Source organism: Hemitrygon akajei, chromosome 32, assembly GCF_048418815.1.
Source record: "Hemitrygon akajei chromosome 32, sHemAka1.3, whole genome shotgun sequence".
NCBI lineage: Eukaryota > Metazoa > Chordata > Chondrichthyes > Myliobatiformes > Dasyatidae > Hemitrygon > Hemitrygon akajei.
Window position 1 is genome coordinate 5659820 of NC_133155.1, and position 16604 is coordinate 5676423.

At 43.3% G+C, this 16604-nt stretch overlaps 1 protein-coding gene across 1 annotated transcript in view; it reads left to right on the forward strand.

Annotated features, from left to right (window-relative positions):
* Positions 1 to 16604, forward strand: part of LOC140719777 (prolyl endopeptidase-like) — a 38553-nt gene that overhangs the window by 7394 nt on the left and 14555 nt on the right. Inside the window, exons 5-9 of the mRNA XM_073034645.1 lie at positions 4357 to 4566; positions 6140 to 6261; positions 12883 to 12988; positions 14590 to 14781; positions 14867 to 15064. Coding sequence (XP_072890746.1) covers positions 4357 to 4566; positions 6140 to 6261; positions 12883 to 12988; positions 14590 to 14781; positions 14867 to 15064 — 828 coding nt within the window. The remainder of the gene's footprint in view (positions 1 to 4356; positions 4567 to 6139; positions 6262 to 12882; positions 12989 to 14589; positions 14782 to 14866; positions 15065 to 16604) is intronic.

Here is a 16604-nt window from a genome sequence, read left to right on the forward strand (position 1 = left end):
TAGACAATAGACAATAGGTGCAGAAGTAGACCATTCGGCCCTTCGAGCCTGCACCGCCATTTTGAGATCATGGCTGATCAACTACTATCAATACCCGGTTCCTGCCTTGTCCCCATATCCCCTGATTCCCCTATCCATAAGATACCTATCTAGCTCCTTCTTGAAAGCATCCAGAGAATTGGCCTCCACTACCTTCCGAGGCAGTGCATTTCAGACCCCCACAACTCTCTGGGAGAAGAAGTTTTTCCTTAACTCTGTCCTAAATGACCTACCCCTTATTCTCAAACCATGCCCTCTGGTACTGGACTCTCCCAGCATCTGGAACATATTCCCTGCCTCTATCTTGTCCAATCCCTTAATAATCTTATATGTTTCAATCAGATCCCCTCTCAATCTCCTTAATTCCAGCTTGTACAAGCCCAGTCTCTCTAACCTCTCTGTGTAAGACAGTCCAGACATCCCAGGAATTAACCTCGTGAATCTAAACTGCACTTCCTCTACAGCCAGGATGTCCTTCCTTAACCCTGGAGACCAAAATTGTACACAATACTCCAGGTGTGGTCTCACCAGGGCTCTGTACAAATGCAAGAGGATTTCTTTGCTCTTGTACTCAATTCCCTTTGTAATAAAGGCCAACATTCCATTAGCCTTCTTCACTGCCTGCTGCACTTGCTCATTCACCTTCAGTGACCGATGAACAAGGACTCCTAGATTTCTTTGTATTTCTCCCTTACCTAACTCTACACCGTTAAGATAATAATCTGCCTTCCTGTTCTTACCCCCAAAGTGGATAACCTCACACTTATTCACATTAAACGTCATCTGCCAAGTATCTGCCCACTCACCCAGCCTATCCAAGTCACCCTAAATTCTCCTAACATCCTCATCACATGTCACACTGCCACCCAGCTTAGTATCATCAGCAAATTTGCTGATTTTATTTTCAATGCCTTCATCCAAATCGTTGACGTAAATTGTAAACAGCTGTGGTCCCAATACCAAGCCCTGTGGCACCCCACTAGTCACCACCTTCCATTCCAAGAAACACCCATTCACCGCTACCCTTTGCTTTCTATCTGCCAACCAGTTTTCTATCCATGTCAATTTCTTCCCCCCGATGCCCTGAGCTTTGATTTTACCCACCAATCTCCTATGTGGGAACTTATCAAATGCCTTCTGAAAATCGAGGTACACTACATCCACTGGATCTCCCCCGTCTAACTTCCTGGTTACATCCTCGAAAAACTCCAATAGATTAGTCAAGCATGATTTACCCTTGGTAAATCCATGCTGGCTCGGCCCAATCCTATCACTGCTATCTAGATATGCCACTATTTCATCCTTAATAATGGACTCTAGCATCTTTCCCACCACCGATGTCAGGCTGACAGGTCGATAGTTCTCTGTTTTCTCCCTCCCTCCTGTCTTAAAAAGTGGGATAACATTAGCCATTCTCCAATCCTCAGGAACTGATCCTGACTCTAAGGAACATTGGAAAATGATTACCAATGCATCCGCAATTTCCAGGGCCACCTCCTTTAGTACCCTAGGATGCAGACCATCTGGACCTGGGGATTTGTTAACTTTGTGGCAGCAGTACAATGCAATACATAGGAATAGAGACAAAGATATGCAATACAGTAGGTGTGTGTATATGTATATAGTTAAACAAAGAGTGCGAAAATAGAGATAAAAGTAGTGAGGTAGTGTTCATGGGTGGCATGTATAAATTATACAACCTTGAGATACATCTCCTTTCAGGTGGCTACAAAACAAGAAACCTGAAAGAACCCATTAAAAAGAGACTGTCAAACACTCAATGCACAGAGAGAGAAAAAAAACACAAACGGTGCAAACAGTAAAAGCAAGCAGCAGCATTCAGAGTAGAAGTGAGGCCGTAGACACGAAGCCTGTATCTGGAATTCTGTTCCTGCAAGATAAAGTGGATCTGGTGTACAGTTGGAACTCTCCTGGCAACTGAGGTCAATATACTTTTGAAAATAAATTTTTTTAAATGCACATGATGAAAACCTAAAGCAAAACAAAAAAGGCTGAAAATACTCCATGAATCATTCTGTGGGAAGAGAAATGCTTTAGGTCAGAGAACCTTTGTCAGAACTGTTGAGGATTTCCAGCTTTTCCTGTGGTGTCAATGTAGCTGTGTAAGAGTAGGTAATGCCCGTGGGGCCAAATGAGTAAATACGTTGAGGAAGAGATGAGCTATGATCCTATATAAGGGGAGAATCATCTCAAAGACCAAATGGTGTTCTTCTGTTTCTCTGTTTGTTCACAACTATCATTGATCAGAATCTTGAAGGGCAAGGAATGTCCAGTTCATGCCGTTATACCTAATACATTGTCTGTGAGACTAAGCACAGTTCAGAAGATTGTACAAATCTCACTTTAGCATTGATGTAAATGGAAATGAGAGAGTAGATCTGGGCTTCCGCATCACCACTGGACATTTCCTACCGGTGGCCAGCACCAGTCTATAATTCCAATTAGTTTGTAAATGTTAGCAAACTGGTCTTTAACTGATGGCTATCCAATTCACTTAGTTTAAATGTCAGAGTGATTCAAAAAGAAAGGAAATTATAGGCCAGTTAATCTGACCTCAGTGTTGGAGTCGATTTTCAAGGTTCGGGGTACTTGGAGGCACATGATAAAACAAACCATTGTCAGAATGGTTTCCTTAAGGGAAAATTTTGCCAGACAAATAGGTGGAATTATTTAAGGAAATAACAAGCAGGATAGACAAAGGAGAATTGGTAGATGTGCACCTGGATTTTCAGAATGCCTTTGAAAAGGTGCCACACATGAGGCTGCTTAGCAAGTTAAGAGCCCATGGTGTCACAGGAAGGATAGAGCATTGGTGGAACAGTGGCCAATTGGCAGGAGGCAAAGAGTGGGAACAAAGGAAGCCTTTTCTGGTTGGCTGTCAGTGACAGTGGTGTTCCACAGGGGTCTGTGTTGGGACCACTTCCTTTTTACATTATATGTCACTGATTTGGATGACGGAATTGATGGCTTTGTGTCCAGTTTTGTGGGTGATATGAAGATTGGTGGAGGGACAGGTTGTTTAGAGGAAATAGAGAGACTACAGAAGGACTTGGACAGATAAGGGGAATGGGCAAAGAAATGGCAGAAGGAATATAGTGGGGGTAGGTGTATGGTCATGCTCTTTAGTAGAAGAAATAAAAGCATAGTCTGTTTCCTAAAAATTAAAAAATCTGATGTTCTAAAGACCTTGGGAGTCCTCATGCAGGTTTCTATAAAAGTTCGTTTGCACATTGAGTCAGTAGTGAGGAAGGCAAATATGATCATTTGAGAGGACTAGAATATAAAAACAAGGATGTAATGTTGAGGCTTTATAAAGCACGGTGAGGCCTCACTTGGAGTATTGTGAGCAGTTTTGGCCCCTTATCCAAGAAAGGATGCGCTGACATTGGAGAAGGTTCAAAGGAGGTTTACAGAAATGATCCTGGGATTGAAAGGCTTTCATACGAGGAGTGTTTGATGGCTTTGGGCCTCTACTCACTGGAAGTCAGAAGATTTGAGGGGTGACCTCAGTGAAACCTATCGAATGCTGAAAAGCCTCAATAGAGTGGATGTTGAGAGGATATTTCTTATGTTGAGTGAAGGAGTCTAACACCAGAGGACACAACCTCGGAATAGAGGGACGTCCCTTTAGAACAGAGATGAGAAACTTCTTTAGCCAGGGAGTGATGAATCTGTAAAATCTGTTGCCACAGGCAGCTGTGGAGGCCAAGTCTTTATGTGTATTTAAGGCAGAAGTTGATAGATTCTTGATTAGTCAGGGCATGAAGAGTTACAGGGAGAAGGCAGGAGATTGGGGACTGAGAGGGAAAGTGCATCGGCCATGATGAAATGGCAGAGCAGACCTGATGGGCCAAATGGCCTAATTCTGACCTTATGATATCAGGAGAGCTAGGTTTAAAATAAATGGAATGATGGCCCAGAAGGGAATTGAGAAACTGCCAACCCCCTGCCCTCACCAACGAAAGGTTATGAAGCCTGGAATGCGTCACTTTCACAAACCAATTGGCACTTTCACAAAGCAATTCATTGAATATCTGGCAAGGTCTAAATGGAATGGTAATGGGAAACATCTGTTGGATGAGACAAAGTTGAGAAGCTCTCTCAGTGCTGACATGTGCCCAATGGGCCTAATGGCCTTCCTCTTTGCTTTAAGATTCTGTGATTCATTGTAAATAAAGACTCCCTCCTGCTGCGATTATCAGAAGGAATTTGGTTAGCATGATGAGATGGGTCTTCAGGTAGTCTTGAGTTCGTTCAACAGCAGAAGTGTCCTGACCTCTGATTGTGTTTGTGCAGTGCTGGCCTTCTCCGACGACAATGAGTTCTTGGCGTACGGGCTCAGTAAGAGTGGCTCTGACTGGGTCACAATCAAAGTCATAAAAGTTGAAGGTCCCGAGGATCTACCGGATACCCTGGAAAAGGTGAAGTTCAGCTGCCTCTCCTGGACTCATGATGGAAAGGGAATTTTCTACAACCGCTATCCAGATCAGGAAGGAATCACGGATGGTACGTGGGAAATACTGTGTTTGCAAAGAGTATGCATTGATTACACTTTGGAACAAGTCTTGAGAGAAGCTAGCCAACTGAGCGGTGAGCCTAATGGTATTTACAACAATGTGGGGTGGCCTTCATACCTAACGGAAGCCATTCTTTTTTTTTCCTTTCCATTCTTATGATAGAGGGTTCACTAGATAAGTTAATCATCCCAAGAGGAGATGTTCAACAGCCTGAAGTTTTATGAAGAATGCGAGGGAGTTTACAGGGATAATGTTTCTCCTAGCAGGATTGCCTAGATACAGGGCTCAAAATAAGGGGAGGTCCACTCAGGACTTGGGTGTGAAGAAATTCCTTCCTGTAGAGGGTAGTGGATCTTTGTGAATCTCTATAGAAGAGGGTTGTGAAGAACATTCAGGACAGAGGGTGAAAGAGTTTTGGATATTAGGAATATGGGCTCAGATTTAGAAAGTGGCGCCAAAATAGAATGTCTGCCATGTGAAGTCTTGTTATAAACATTTCCAGCATCCTCTGCAATGAGTGGTTGTACTTCCTCCCTGGGGAGTGCATGGATTTTCCCTGGGTGCTCCAGTTTCCCCACTGTCCAAATACGTAGTGGGTACGCTAATCAGTCATTGTAAATTGTTCTGTGATTAGGTTAGGGTTAAATTGGGGTTGTCAGGGGTTGCTGGACAGCATAGCTTGAAGGTCCTATTCCCCACTGTATCTCTAAGTTTTTTTTAAATTTAAAAACACAAAGGTATTCATTTGAAAAAAGACCTTACTACTCTGACACCGGGTGAGCGGACCAAGTAAACCTGGTCCCCTTTAAGTAAGATAGAAGGAGCCTTAATTCTCCAGTTTGAGGCCTGAAATATGTAACCTATGTCTTGCCCAGATTCAAGCGAATGTGTTCACTGTAGACGCACACACACCACTGGACGATGGAACCCGAAACGTCAGCGTAGGAATGCCAATTCCAACCACATAATTCACTCTTGGAATGAAATCTTTGTCCCGTACCCTCAACATCATCATTATGTGTCGTGTCCCTGCACTATGAGAAATTGGCACTTCCTGTCTTTCAGTGAGATCTTGCATTGAGACTCCATTTGCCCACTCGTAAGACACAGACACTATCCTGTGGCATTAGCTGAAGTGAGATCATTCTTCCCAGTCTCCTGGTAAAATCCACAACTGATGACTGAAAACAAGGTTATGTAGTCATCATTTCTTGCTGATTTGAGAGCTTGATGTGCAGTGATTGTTACAGTTCTCGTATTTTTAGCACTTCAGGAAAGTACTGGTAGTAAAATGTTGTATGTAGCGCAAGAAAGGTGCAGTATAAATCTAAAGTTATTTTATTATTAATATCTTCTTCCAAATGTGACTGACTGACTCACCTCACCTCTTCCAGCCCAATTGCTTTTTCTGTTGTTACTTTGACTTTACTTCAAACTCCGAGTTGGCATTTCTCTTTACTAAAGAAATCCATTTGTGTCTTTCTGCATTGTGTCAGACTCTCTCACGTTTTATTTGCTGGTTGTACTCAATGCCTGACGTATTGATGGTCCATCTTTCTCAGGCACTGAAACCACATCCAACATTCACCAGAAGCTCTATTACCATGTGCTCGGCACTAACCAGACTGAGGACATCCTGTGCGCAGAGTTCCCAGATAACCCCAAATGGAAAAGTGCAGCCAAGGTATGTATTTATCTGTCTATTTACAGTGCAAAATAGGCCCTCCCAACTCTTCAAACCGTGAGGCCCGGCAACCCCTGATTTAACACTAGTCAAATCATTGGACAATTTACAATGAACAATTAGCCTACCATCCGGTATGTCTTTGAACTGCGGGAGGTCACAGGAAGCTCTTACAAACTCTTTACAGGCAGCTGTAGGAATTGAACCCATATTGCTGATACTGTAAAGCGTTGTGCTAACCACTACGCTACTGTGCCACTGTACCGTATTTGTTAATGTTTCATATGAGAGCGTTTGATGGCTGTAGGCCTGTATTCACTGGAATTCAGAAGAATGAGGGGTGACCTCATTGTATCCTGTTCCTATGTTGAAAGGCCTTGATAACGTGGATTTGGAGAGGATGTTTCCTGTGCTGGGAGAGTCAAGTGTAACCCAGGTTAATTAAACCCAAAATTGTAATGTTAGAAAGTTCCACCTGCAGAGGGATGAAAATGATGTTTACAGATTTTTAAAAAAGAGAAAGAATTTGAAAGAAATGCTTTACGAAGACGGACAAGGAGAGAAACGCAGCATCGATTAGAAGCTGAAGACACGAACAGTTAAGAGTGGAATTAGTAGTGAGTATCTTTACCTACTAACCTGAAACCCTCAGGGTGAAACCCCTGGAGGAGAGACAATAGCGATAAAAGATTTATTGAAGCTACAGCTATAGCATGCAGCAGCTATAATTAGACAATATCGGCAGAGATGAGTGTTCAAAATTCTTACTGTGTAGTCGGGAGTTAGTTCTGCAAAATCATACCAAGGCATTTGGTCAAGTTTTGTACAAGTCTGTGAATTGATTTACTGTGGATGATCAACTATTTCATCCAACGAACCAAGATGGTGAGCCACCCAGATGAAGAATGAGCGCGGGAACAAAATGAGTAATGACGCAGAGGATTTAATACGGTTCGATGTATAAGTTTATTTTCATTCAAAGAATCCAAATTTGATTTTCTGCAAGAACTGATTATTTTTGCAAAAGCTTTGATAAGTTACTGATTGAGATTGACTTTAAGAATTGTGATGTTGGAGAATTGTCGTGTGTATGTATAATATTTGAATTTAAACTTGTACGTATACTGTCTGGAACTGAAACTGAAGTTAACTCTAATACTTGAACAGGAATTATAAGCAACACACATTTGGTTTTCCAACTAGGGATAAGTAAAAAGGGAAGTTGAGTCTGTAAGCTTTTAAATAGGAATAACACAAGATCTAATTAATTAGAGAAATTGGAGTAATCAAGGTTATTCGAATGAATATCACTGATTCTAATTAAAAAGGAATTTGTTGTGGTTTGATATCTAAGATTTTGAACCGAAACAGGATGTCTGAATTTAAATTTTTCTTGCTCATGTAAAGTTTGTACATATTGTTTTTTTTTCTTATAAACAAAACCTTATTTCCAGAAGTTTGTGGTTTCTATTCACTGCCTCCTTCTGATGGCCTAATAGCACCTAATATACATTGATTTTCTCTAAAGAGTGCAATGACTAGTCACACACAATCAGACTGGTGCTACACGGGTGTTAGATTAGGACCAGAGGACACCGCCTCAGAATAGAGGGGCAACCCTTCAGAGCAGAGATGAGGAGGAATTTCTTTAGCCAGAGAGTGGTGCATCTGTGGAACTCGCTGCCACTGGTGGCTGTGGAGGCCGGGTCATTGAGAATATTTAAGACAGAAGTTGATATATTTTTGATTAGTCAGGGCATGAAAGGGATATGGGGGGAAGGCAGGAGACTGGGGCTGAGAGGGAAAATAGTTCAGCCAAGATGAAATGGCAGAACAGGCTTGGTGGGCCAAATGGCCTAAATCTCCTCCTATATCTTATAGTCTTATGGTCTTACAGAGTGTCGGTTTTGCTGGGTGGCCTATTTTCCTGTCCTAGAACGATCAACTTGTGGGTTTGACTCCTTCCCGAGAGGCTTTAACGGTTAACCTAAGCTGGTGCTCCCACTCAGGTTCTAAGGGAGCACTTTATCACCTTTGAGATGTGGTTTAGATGGAGAGGTCCTGTGGGAGTATTTTGATAAACCTTTTCAAGTGCCAGTGTTCTGCGCTGCAGTTTAAACTTTAGTTGCGGGGGGCAGGAACCAGAGTGCCAGAACAATTAGTGGCGAGGTTGTGCAGACAGATATTAAGAGCTCGGACAAAGTCAGGAATCAAAAGGTTGAGCCTGGTGGGTAATAAGAAAGGTATCACCATGTTAATGGGGCTATATTACAGACCACCCAACAGTCCAAGAGATCTAATGGAACAAATTCGGAGCAGAATCACAGACTGTTGCAAAAAAACGTAAGGTTATTATAGTTGATTTTAACTTTTCACATATTGACTGGGTCTCACACACTGTAAAAGGACTTGGATGGGAAAGAGTTTGTGAAATGTGTTCAGGGAAGTTTCCTTAATCAGTCCCAATGAGAGAGTGAATGATACTTGATCTGCTATTAGGAAATGAGACAGGGCAGGTGACAGCTTTGTGTCGGGGAACACTTTGCATCTGGTTATCTCAATGCCATTAGTTTGAAAGTAAATACGCAAAAAGACAGGTCTGATCTGTGGAATTGAGATTTTAAATTGGAGAAAGGCCAATGTTGATGGTATCAGATTGATCTGGCGAGTATAGATTGGGACAGGCTGTTCCCTGGCAAAGGTGTACTTGGTAAATGGGAGGCCTTCAAAAGTGAACATTGTGAGAGTACGAAGCTGGTATACCAATCAGAATAAAAGGTAAAGATAACAGGGGTAGGGGACTTTGGTCTTCAAGACATATTGAGGCACTGCTCAAGAAAAAAAGGAGGTGCATTTCAGGTGTAGGCAGGCAGGAACAAACGAGGTGCTGATGGAGTATAAGAAATGCAAGAGAACACTTAAGAAAGAAAGCAGGACGGCTAAAAGAAGGCATGAGGTTGCCCTTGCAGACGAGGTTAAGGAGAATCCTATGGGATTCCTCAGATATGTTAAGAGCAAAAGAATTGCGAGGGACAAAATTGATCCTCTGGAAGATCAGAATTCTAATCCATGTGTGGAACCAAAAGAGATGGGGGAAATATTAAATGAATTTTTTCTCATCTGTATTTACTTAGGGGATAGACACAGAGTCTATAGAAGTGAGGCAAAGCAGCAACGACATTTTGGACCCTACAGATTACAGAGGAGGAGGTGTTTGCTGTCCTGAGGCAAATCAGGGTGGATAAGACACCAGGGCCTGACAGGCGTTCCCTTGGACCCTGCAGGAGGCAAGTGCTGAAACTCGCCTTAGTGACAGAAGAGGTACCAGCAGATTGGAGGATAGCCAATGTTGGTTTGCTGTTTAAGAAAGGCTCAGAACATGAACCGATGAACCTGATATCAATAGTGGGAAAGGTATTGGAAGGTGTTCTAACGGACCAGATATATAAGTATTTGGAAAGATACGGACTGATTAAGGATAGTCAGTATGGCTTTGTGCATGGTAAGTCATGTCTAAACAATCTTATAGAGTTTTTCAAGGAAATTACCAAAAAGTGGAGGAGACAAGGCAGTGGATGTTGTCTACCTGGACTTTGACATAGTCCCACATGGGAGGTTGGTCAAGAAGGTTCAGTCACTCAGATGAGGTAGTCAGTTGAATTAGACATTGGCTTTGTGGGAGAAGACAGAGAGTGGTAGCAGATGGTTGCTTCTCTGACTGGAGGCCATTGAGTAGTGGAGTCCCACAGGGATCGATGCTGGGTCCATTATTGTTTGTCATCTGTATCAACAATCTGGATGATAATGTGGTTAACTGGATCAACGAATTTGCAGATGAAACCAAGATTGGAGGTGTAGTGGACAGTGAGGAAGGCTATCATGACTTGCAGTGGGATCTGGACCAGCTGGAAAAATGGGCAGAAAAATGGCAGGCGGAATTTAATGCGGATAAGTGTGAAGTGTGCATTTTGGCAGGAGCAACCGGGGAGGTCTTTCACAGTGAACAGTAGAGCACTGAAGAGTGTGGTGGAGCAAAGGGATTCGGGAATACGCATCCATAATTCATTGAAAGTGCTATCACAGCTAGATAGGGTCGTAAAGAAAGCTTTTGGCACATTGGCCTATTTTACTCAGAAGTATTGAGTACAGGAGATGGGATGTTATGTTGAAGTTGTTTCATGAAGTTGTAGGTTTGGTCACTTACCTACAGGAAATATGTAAAGGTTGAAAGAGTACAGAGAAAATATTGCCAGATCTGGAAGACCTGAGTTATAAGAGAAGGTTGAATAGGTTAGGAGTTTATCCCCTAGAACATAGACGATTGAGAGGAGATTTGATAGAGGTATACAAAGCTATCAGAGATATAGATAGGGTTAATGCAAGCAGGCTTTTTCCACTGAGGTTGTATGGGACTACAACCAGAGGTCATGGTTAAAGGTGAAAGGTGAAAAGTTTAAGGGGAACATGAAGGGAAACTTCTTCACTCAGAAGGTCATGAGAGTGCCAGCAGAAGTGGTTATGGCAAACTCAATTCCAAAGTAAAGGAGAAGTTTTGGATAGGTACATGGATGATAGGGGTCTGGAGAGCTATAGTCCCAGTGCAGGTTGATGGGAGTATGCAGATTAATTGGCTCAGCATGGGCCAAAGGGCCTGTTTCTGTACTGTATGATTCTAAGTGATCACTCTACATTTTCTTTAATTGGAGAATTTTCTAGCCAATTGCGTCTTTTACCACGAACAGGATATAGGCATTGAGACACACTTTGACGAAACAGCCATCAATAATAACATTTGTTGAGATAGCACAATGTTTTCAAGCACTGTATGTAGGCAGATTAGTTTTACTCTTCATTGTCACCAGTAGGTATATAAGTATCACATAATGACTAATAAATTCAGTAGGAAACTTGGGAAAAATATCTTAGGGCAGGGGTTCCAACCTTTTTTTATGCCATGAACCAAAGCCATTAGTAAGGTATCTGTGGACCCCAGTTTGGGAAGCCCTGTGTTAGAGTGTCCGATGTGGATAAGTTAGACATTCAGCTTGGAAGTGAAACTGGACAAACACATCACGAAGAAATAAATGACGAGCAATGCCAGTAAGATTAGATAAAAGGAGGCTGGTATGAATGTAAACACCACTGATGACAGGTCCAATGAAATGGTTTCTTTCTCCACTCAGATTTATTTAGTTAATCTGTTGTTTCAAGATATTGTTGTGAACTTGATAGCTAACACTTTTACTGAAGTAACATTAAGAACTAATTCAAATAATGCTCTGAATAGAAACTGTTTGCTCAGGACACAAACCCTGCTCCTCCCTCCGTGAAAATCCCAGGAAGTTCCTGGACAAATATAAAGAAGACAAAAAACTCAGGGTCATGGGATTTTCCCTCATTGTTTGTGCCTGCCACACTGAAACTGTTTATTCAATCCACCTGGAGGGTGGGGGTAGACTTGCATCATTTCCAGTTGGGCCATATAATGGTTAATGATTTGGTTGAGGAGTTAAGTGGGATGATTAATTTGGGTGGCGAGGTGCCACATCTCTACCAAAGGAAGTGTAAGGCACGCCTTCTCTCTGTTAGCCTGCAGATCACCCTTGGTCAAGGTGTAACACCTGCTTAGCAACCCCCCCCCCCCCCAAACAAATCAGGATCATATGAAGCCATGGGAGCAGGTGGTGGATGGTCGTATGAGCAGCCGGTGCACATCACAAGTCCTGGTTATGCGACCACTGACGCCAGGCAGATGATCTCTGAAGAGTATGAATAATGGCTGGGGTCACCCGTCTTGTAAAGACACTGCCCAGAAGAAATACAGTGGATTCTGGTTAATAGGGCCATTGGTTAATCGGTGTAGCTGCTTATTTGGAATGACTCTTAAAAAAACAAAAAAAATCGAGAAAATAGCCAGGATTCCCTTCATTTATTTGGGATACTATGCCGCTTAATTGGGAAAGGAAATATTGCCAAACAGTTTCTAACTAGCATTAGACGAGTGCACTTGTGTGGCTGTTATGACATCACACCATGCTGAGAGTGAACGCTTTTTAAAGAGCATCATATGTGTGTGTTTGTGTTCAAAAGCTAGTGATTTTTTTTGGTAAGAAGCATTAAGACAATTCGGAACTATTTTGCTCACCACGGTTTCAAGCATTCAGGCTTGGAGTTGCAAGAGATGGCCAGGATTGGAAATGAAACTATTTTACTACTTCAACAAGTTAGGTACTATGAAGAATTTGAAGGTATCAACAATCATCTTGAATGTTACAATGAAACTAGATTTGGAGGCTGCTGTCGCCAAAAGCGTTGTATAAACGGAGTCCATTATCTACATTGATTTTCTATATTTACTATCAAAAGAACACAGAAACGTATACTGATCAAATTCCTCCGTCGATAACTATTAGGAAGTAATGCACAGTTTTATCATATTGTAATTTGTTCTGCATTTCTTTTAAATGCATAATTTACTACTCAGTTAATATTAGTTTTCAACTATTTCCACGAAACTTCAGCTAATTGGGAAAGCCGCTTAATTTGGCCAGAATGTACTGGTCCTGTTATGTCCCATTGAACCGAAATCCATGATAGTTCATTTTGTTTGCTTTCATTCAGGTTTCTGACGATGGTCGCTATGTTCTATTATCCATTCGTGAGGGTTGTCAGCCCAAGAACCGGGTCTGGTACTGTGACCTGCACCAACTACCAAATGACATTACTGGTAGGTACCTGCTGAAAACCTGCCTGCTTCTCTTACAGCCCCTTCATCTTTTAGGCACGCACGTACATTTATTTGGCGTAGACCACCGACAGCAGCTCGCCAGAGACCTCAGCCCTGGGCTGACAGAAAGTTGACTGACCCTGTGGCTTCTGCTTTCATCACATGACCCTTCCTCCCCCAGAGCGAGGTCTTTGGAGTCCTGTTGACATTCTGGAGCTCTGGGTTTGCTGTCCCTCTGCCTTTCAGAGCCGGGCTTGAGGCTGTCCATGGCGGAGTTCTCAAGCATTATGCATGGCCTCTGTTGGACAGGATCGACCATGGAAGCTGCGTCCTAACTGTCAAAGTCTATATGCAAGCCTGGGCAGTATGATATAGGGGAGCAAACTGCTGCCCCTGAAGCAGGCTCCCATTCCACTCGCCTGAATCCAAGGAACGGCAGAGACCGATACAGTTTGATACCAGCACCATTGCAGGAGTTGCTAGTCAGCATTGAACTCAACGTAGGACTGTCTTAGGGACTCCAGCTGGATTTTTCCCTCGGGGTTTACTGAGTGGGTATAGCCGCAAGGCAGCGGAGATTTGAGGTCAAGTCATTTTTATTGTCATTTCAACCATAACTGCTGGTATAACTGCAGTTTTACATAGTAAAACTGAGACAACGTTTTTCATGACCATGGTGTTACATGACACAGTACAAAAACTAGACTGAACTACGTAAAAAACAACACAGAAAAAAAAACACACAACAACTACACTAGACTACAGACCTACCCAGGACTGCATAAAGTGCACAAAACAGTGCAGGCATTACAATAAATAATAAACAAGACAACAGGGCAGCAAGGTGTCAGTCCAGGCTCTGGGTATTGAGGAGTCTGATAGCTTGGGGGAAGAAACTGTTGCACAGTCTGGTCGTGAGAGCCCGAATGCTTCGGTGCCTTTTCCCAGATGGCAGGAGGGAGAAGAGTTTGTATGAGGGGTGCGTGGTGTCCTTCATAATGCTGTTTGCTTTGTGAATGCAGCGTGTAGTGTAAATGTCTGTAATGGCGGGAAGAGAGACCTCGATGATCTTCTCAGCTGACCTCACTATCTGCTGCAGGGTCTTGTGATCCGAGATGGTGCAATTGCTCAGGATGCTCTCAATACAACCCCTGTAGAATGTGATGAGGATGGGGGGGTGGGAGATGGACTTTCTTCAGCCTTCGCAGAAAGTAGAGACGCTGCTGGGCTTTCTTTGCTATGGAGCTGGTGTTGAGGGACCAGGTGAGATCAGAGTTTTCCTTCTAGATGAGCTGCCAACTACAGCCAGCAAGCCCCATCTGCCCGAAGTGTCTAGTTTTAAGGCATTAGTATGCTGCTTTTTCCCCTTCTTCTGTCAGTAGGAGCAGTTCCGCTGCGCTTAGTACTAAGCCACGCATGAAGGCCAGGAGCTGGACTTGGTTTTGAGATTGGGAGCATTTAATAAGTAGTGGGAGCTTATCCCCTCTACCTCGCTCCGGCTATGACAACCTTAAGGAGCCTTGAGCATTCCAAGCAATATATAAATATGAGGTCTTCTTTGTGATTTTTACCATTTTCAAGAGAGATGGGTTTTTTTACAGGCCTCCTTCCCTGGGTTAAACTGATCGACAACTTTGACGCAGAGTACAGTTATGTCACAAACGAAGGGCCTGTGTTCACATTCAGAACGAACCTCGATGCTCCTCGCAGTCGAGTCATCAATATTAACCTGGAACAGCCAGCTATGTCACAGTGGAAGGAACTCATCCCCCAACATGAGAAGGATGTCTTGGGTAAGATCTTTCAGGGCTCTATACACTGATTGAAAGTTTGTACCAGATATTTTTTTTTTCCAATTCTTGCTCTTCCACATTTCAGACTGGGCAACCTGTGTCAATGATAAGTTCCTCGTCCTGAATTACCTAAAGGATGTGAAGGACACCCTGCAGCTGTACGACCTTGCCACGGGAAAATTCCTCAAGGACCTCCCCCTTGATGTTGGCAGCATTTCTGGATACAGTGGACGGAAGAAGAACAAGGAAATCTTCTACCAGTTCACCTCCTACCTGACACCAGGTAAAGCTCACAAGAGGGGCAGATTCACAGATCACAAGATTAATGTCACTGGCGACAAAGAGAAATGAATCAAGCTATTTATTAGGGGTCGAGAGGTTATCGGAATTTGAGACTTAGAAAAGTGAAAAATTCTGCCCTCCATATTAACGAAAGGATTAAAAGAATAGCGATATTTTTCACATGTACGTCCAAGTGCACACTGTTTGTGTCAAATCGGACAAGCAAGGATTGCGCTGAGCAACCTGCAATTGTTGCTACACATCTGGCACCAACATAGCCTGTCTGCAGCTCACTAACCCTAACCCATACGTGTTTGGAATGAGGGGTCACGGGAGACACACTAACTCCTTACAGACAGCCCTGGGGATTGAAACCCAGTCGGTGATCATTGCCGCTGTAGAGTTTTGTACAAGCCGCACTGCCCTGAATCACTGGAGAAGGTAGAGAAAAAAATAACCTATGGGAATAATTTAATTCTTCAGCCCATCTACCCTGTATCCGTCATAATAGGGCAGCACGGTAGTGTAGCGGTTAGCACATCGCTTTGCGGTACCAGCAACCCAGGTTCAATTCCTGCAGCTGCCTTTAAGAACTGTCTACGTTCTCCCTGTGACTGCGTGGGTTTCCTCCAGGCTCTCTGGTTTCCTCCCACAGTCCAAAGACCTACCGGTTGGTAGGTTAATTGTTCATTGTAAATTGTACCATGAGTAGGCCGGGGTTAAATCGGGGGTTGCTGGGTGATGCTGGAAGGGCCTGTTCCGAGCTGTATTTCAATAAATAAATTTAACCTACCTCCTATCGGGCACTATTCCAAGGGAACAATGCCAGTGGCTCCAGTACACGCTCTTAACTGAAGTCCTTTGATCCTGGAATCATTTTGGCAAAGCTCCTCTACCCTTGTTCACGTACTCAGTACTTCAGGAACCTGCAACATTTTAGCCATTACTTCAGTCTGTCTTGCTACCTTCATTGTACAAACACCCCAGAACTATCTTTGCTTGTATCCCTTTACAACTGTGCCCTCAACTTATGTTTTTTCCTTCTTCCTAGCGAATTGTAAGACTTTCTCTATCTCCTGCTTGCCCAGACCACTTCACTGTCTTTGTTACTTATTTACCCCTTTGCCCACACCCCTTGAGCGCCATGGTAGTGTGTGCCTGGTTAGCACAACACAAAGTTCTGGGGTGTATGTACAATAAGGATAGTAGGACAGACTGAAGAAATGGTTACAGCTTGGGCCATTGGAGTTCAGATTTCAATCCCGGCGTCCTCTGTAAGGAGTCTGTACATCCGCCACATGGAATGCCTGGGTTTTCTCCGGGTGCTCCGGTTTCCTCCCACAGTCCAAAGACGTACCGGGTTGGAGAACTGGTCATTGTAAATTGTCCCGAGATTGGGTTAGGGTTAAATGGGAGTTGTTGGGGGTTGCTGGGTTGGTGCTGCTCAAAGGGATGGAAGGGTCTATTACACACTGTATCACCCACAACAATGAGGTAAGGGACCAAATAATGTGGTGGAAGCTTGAGGGATTGGTTGTCCT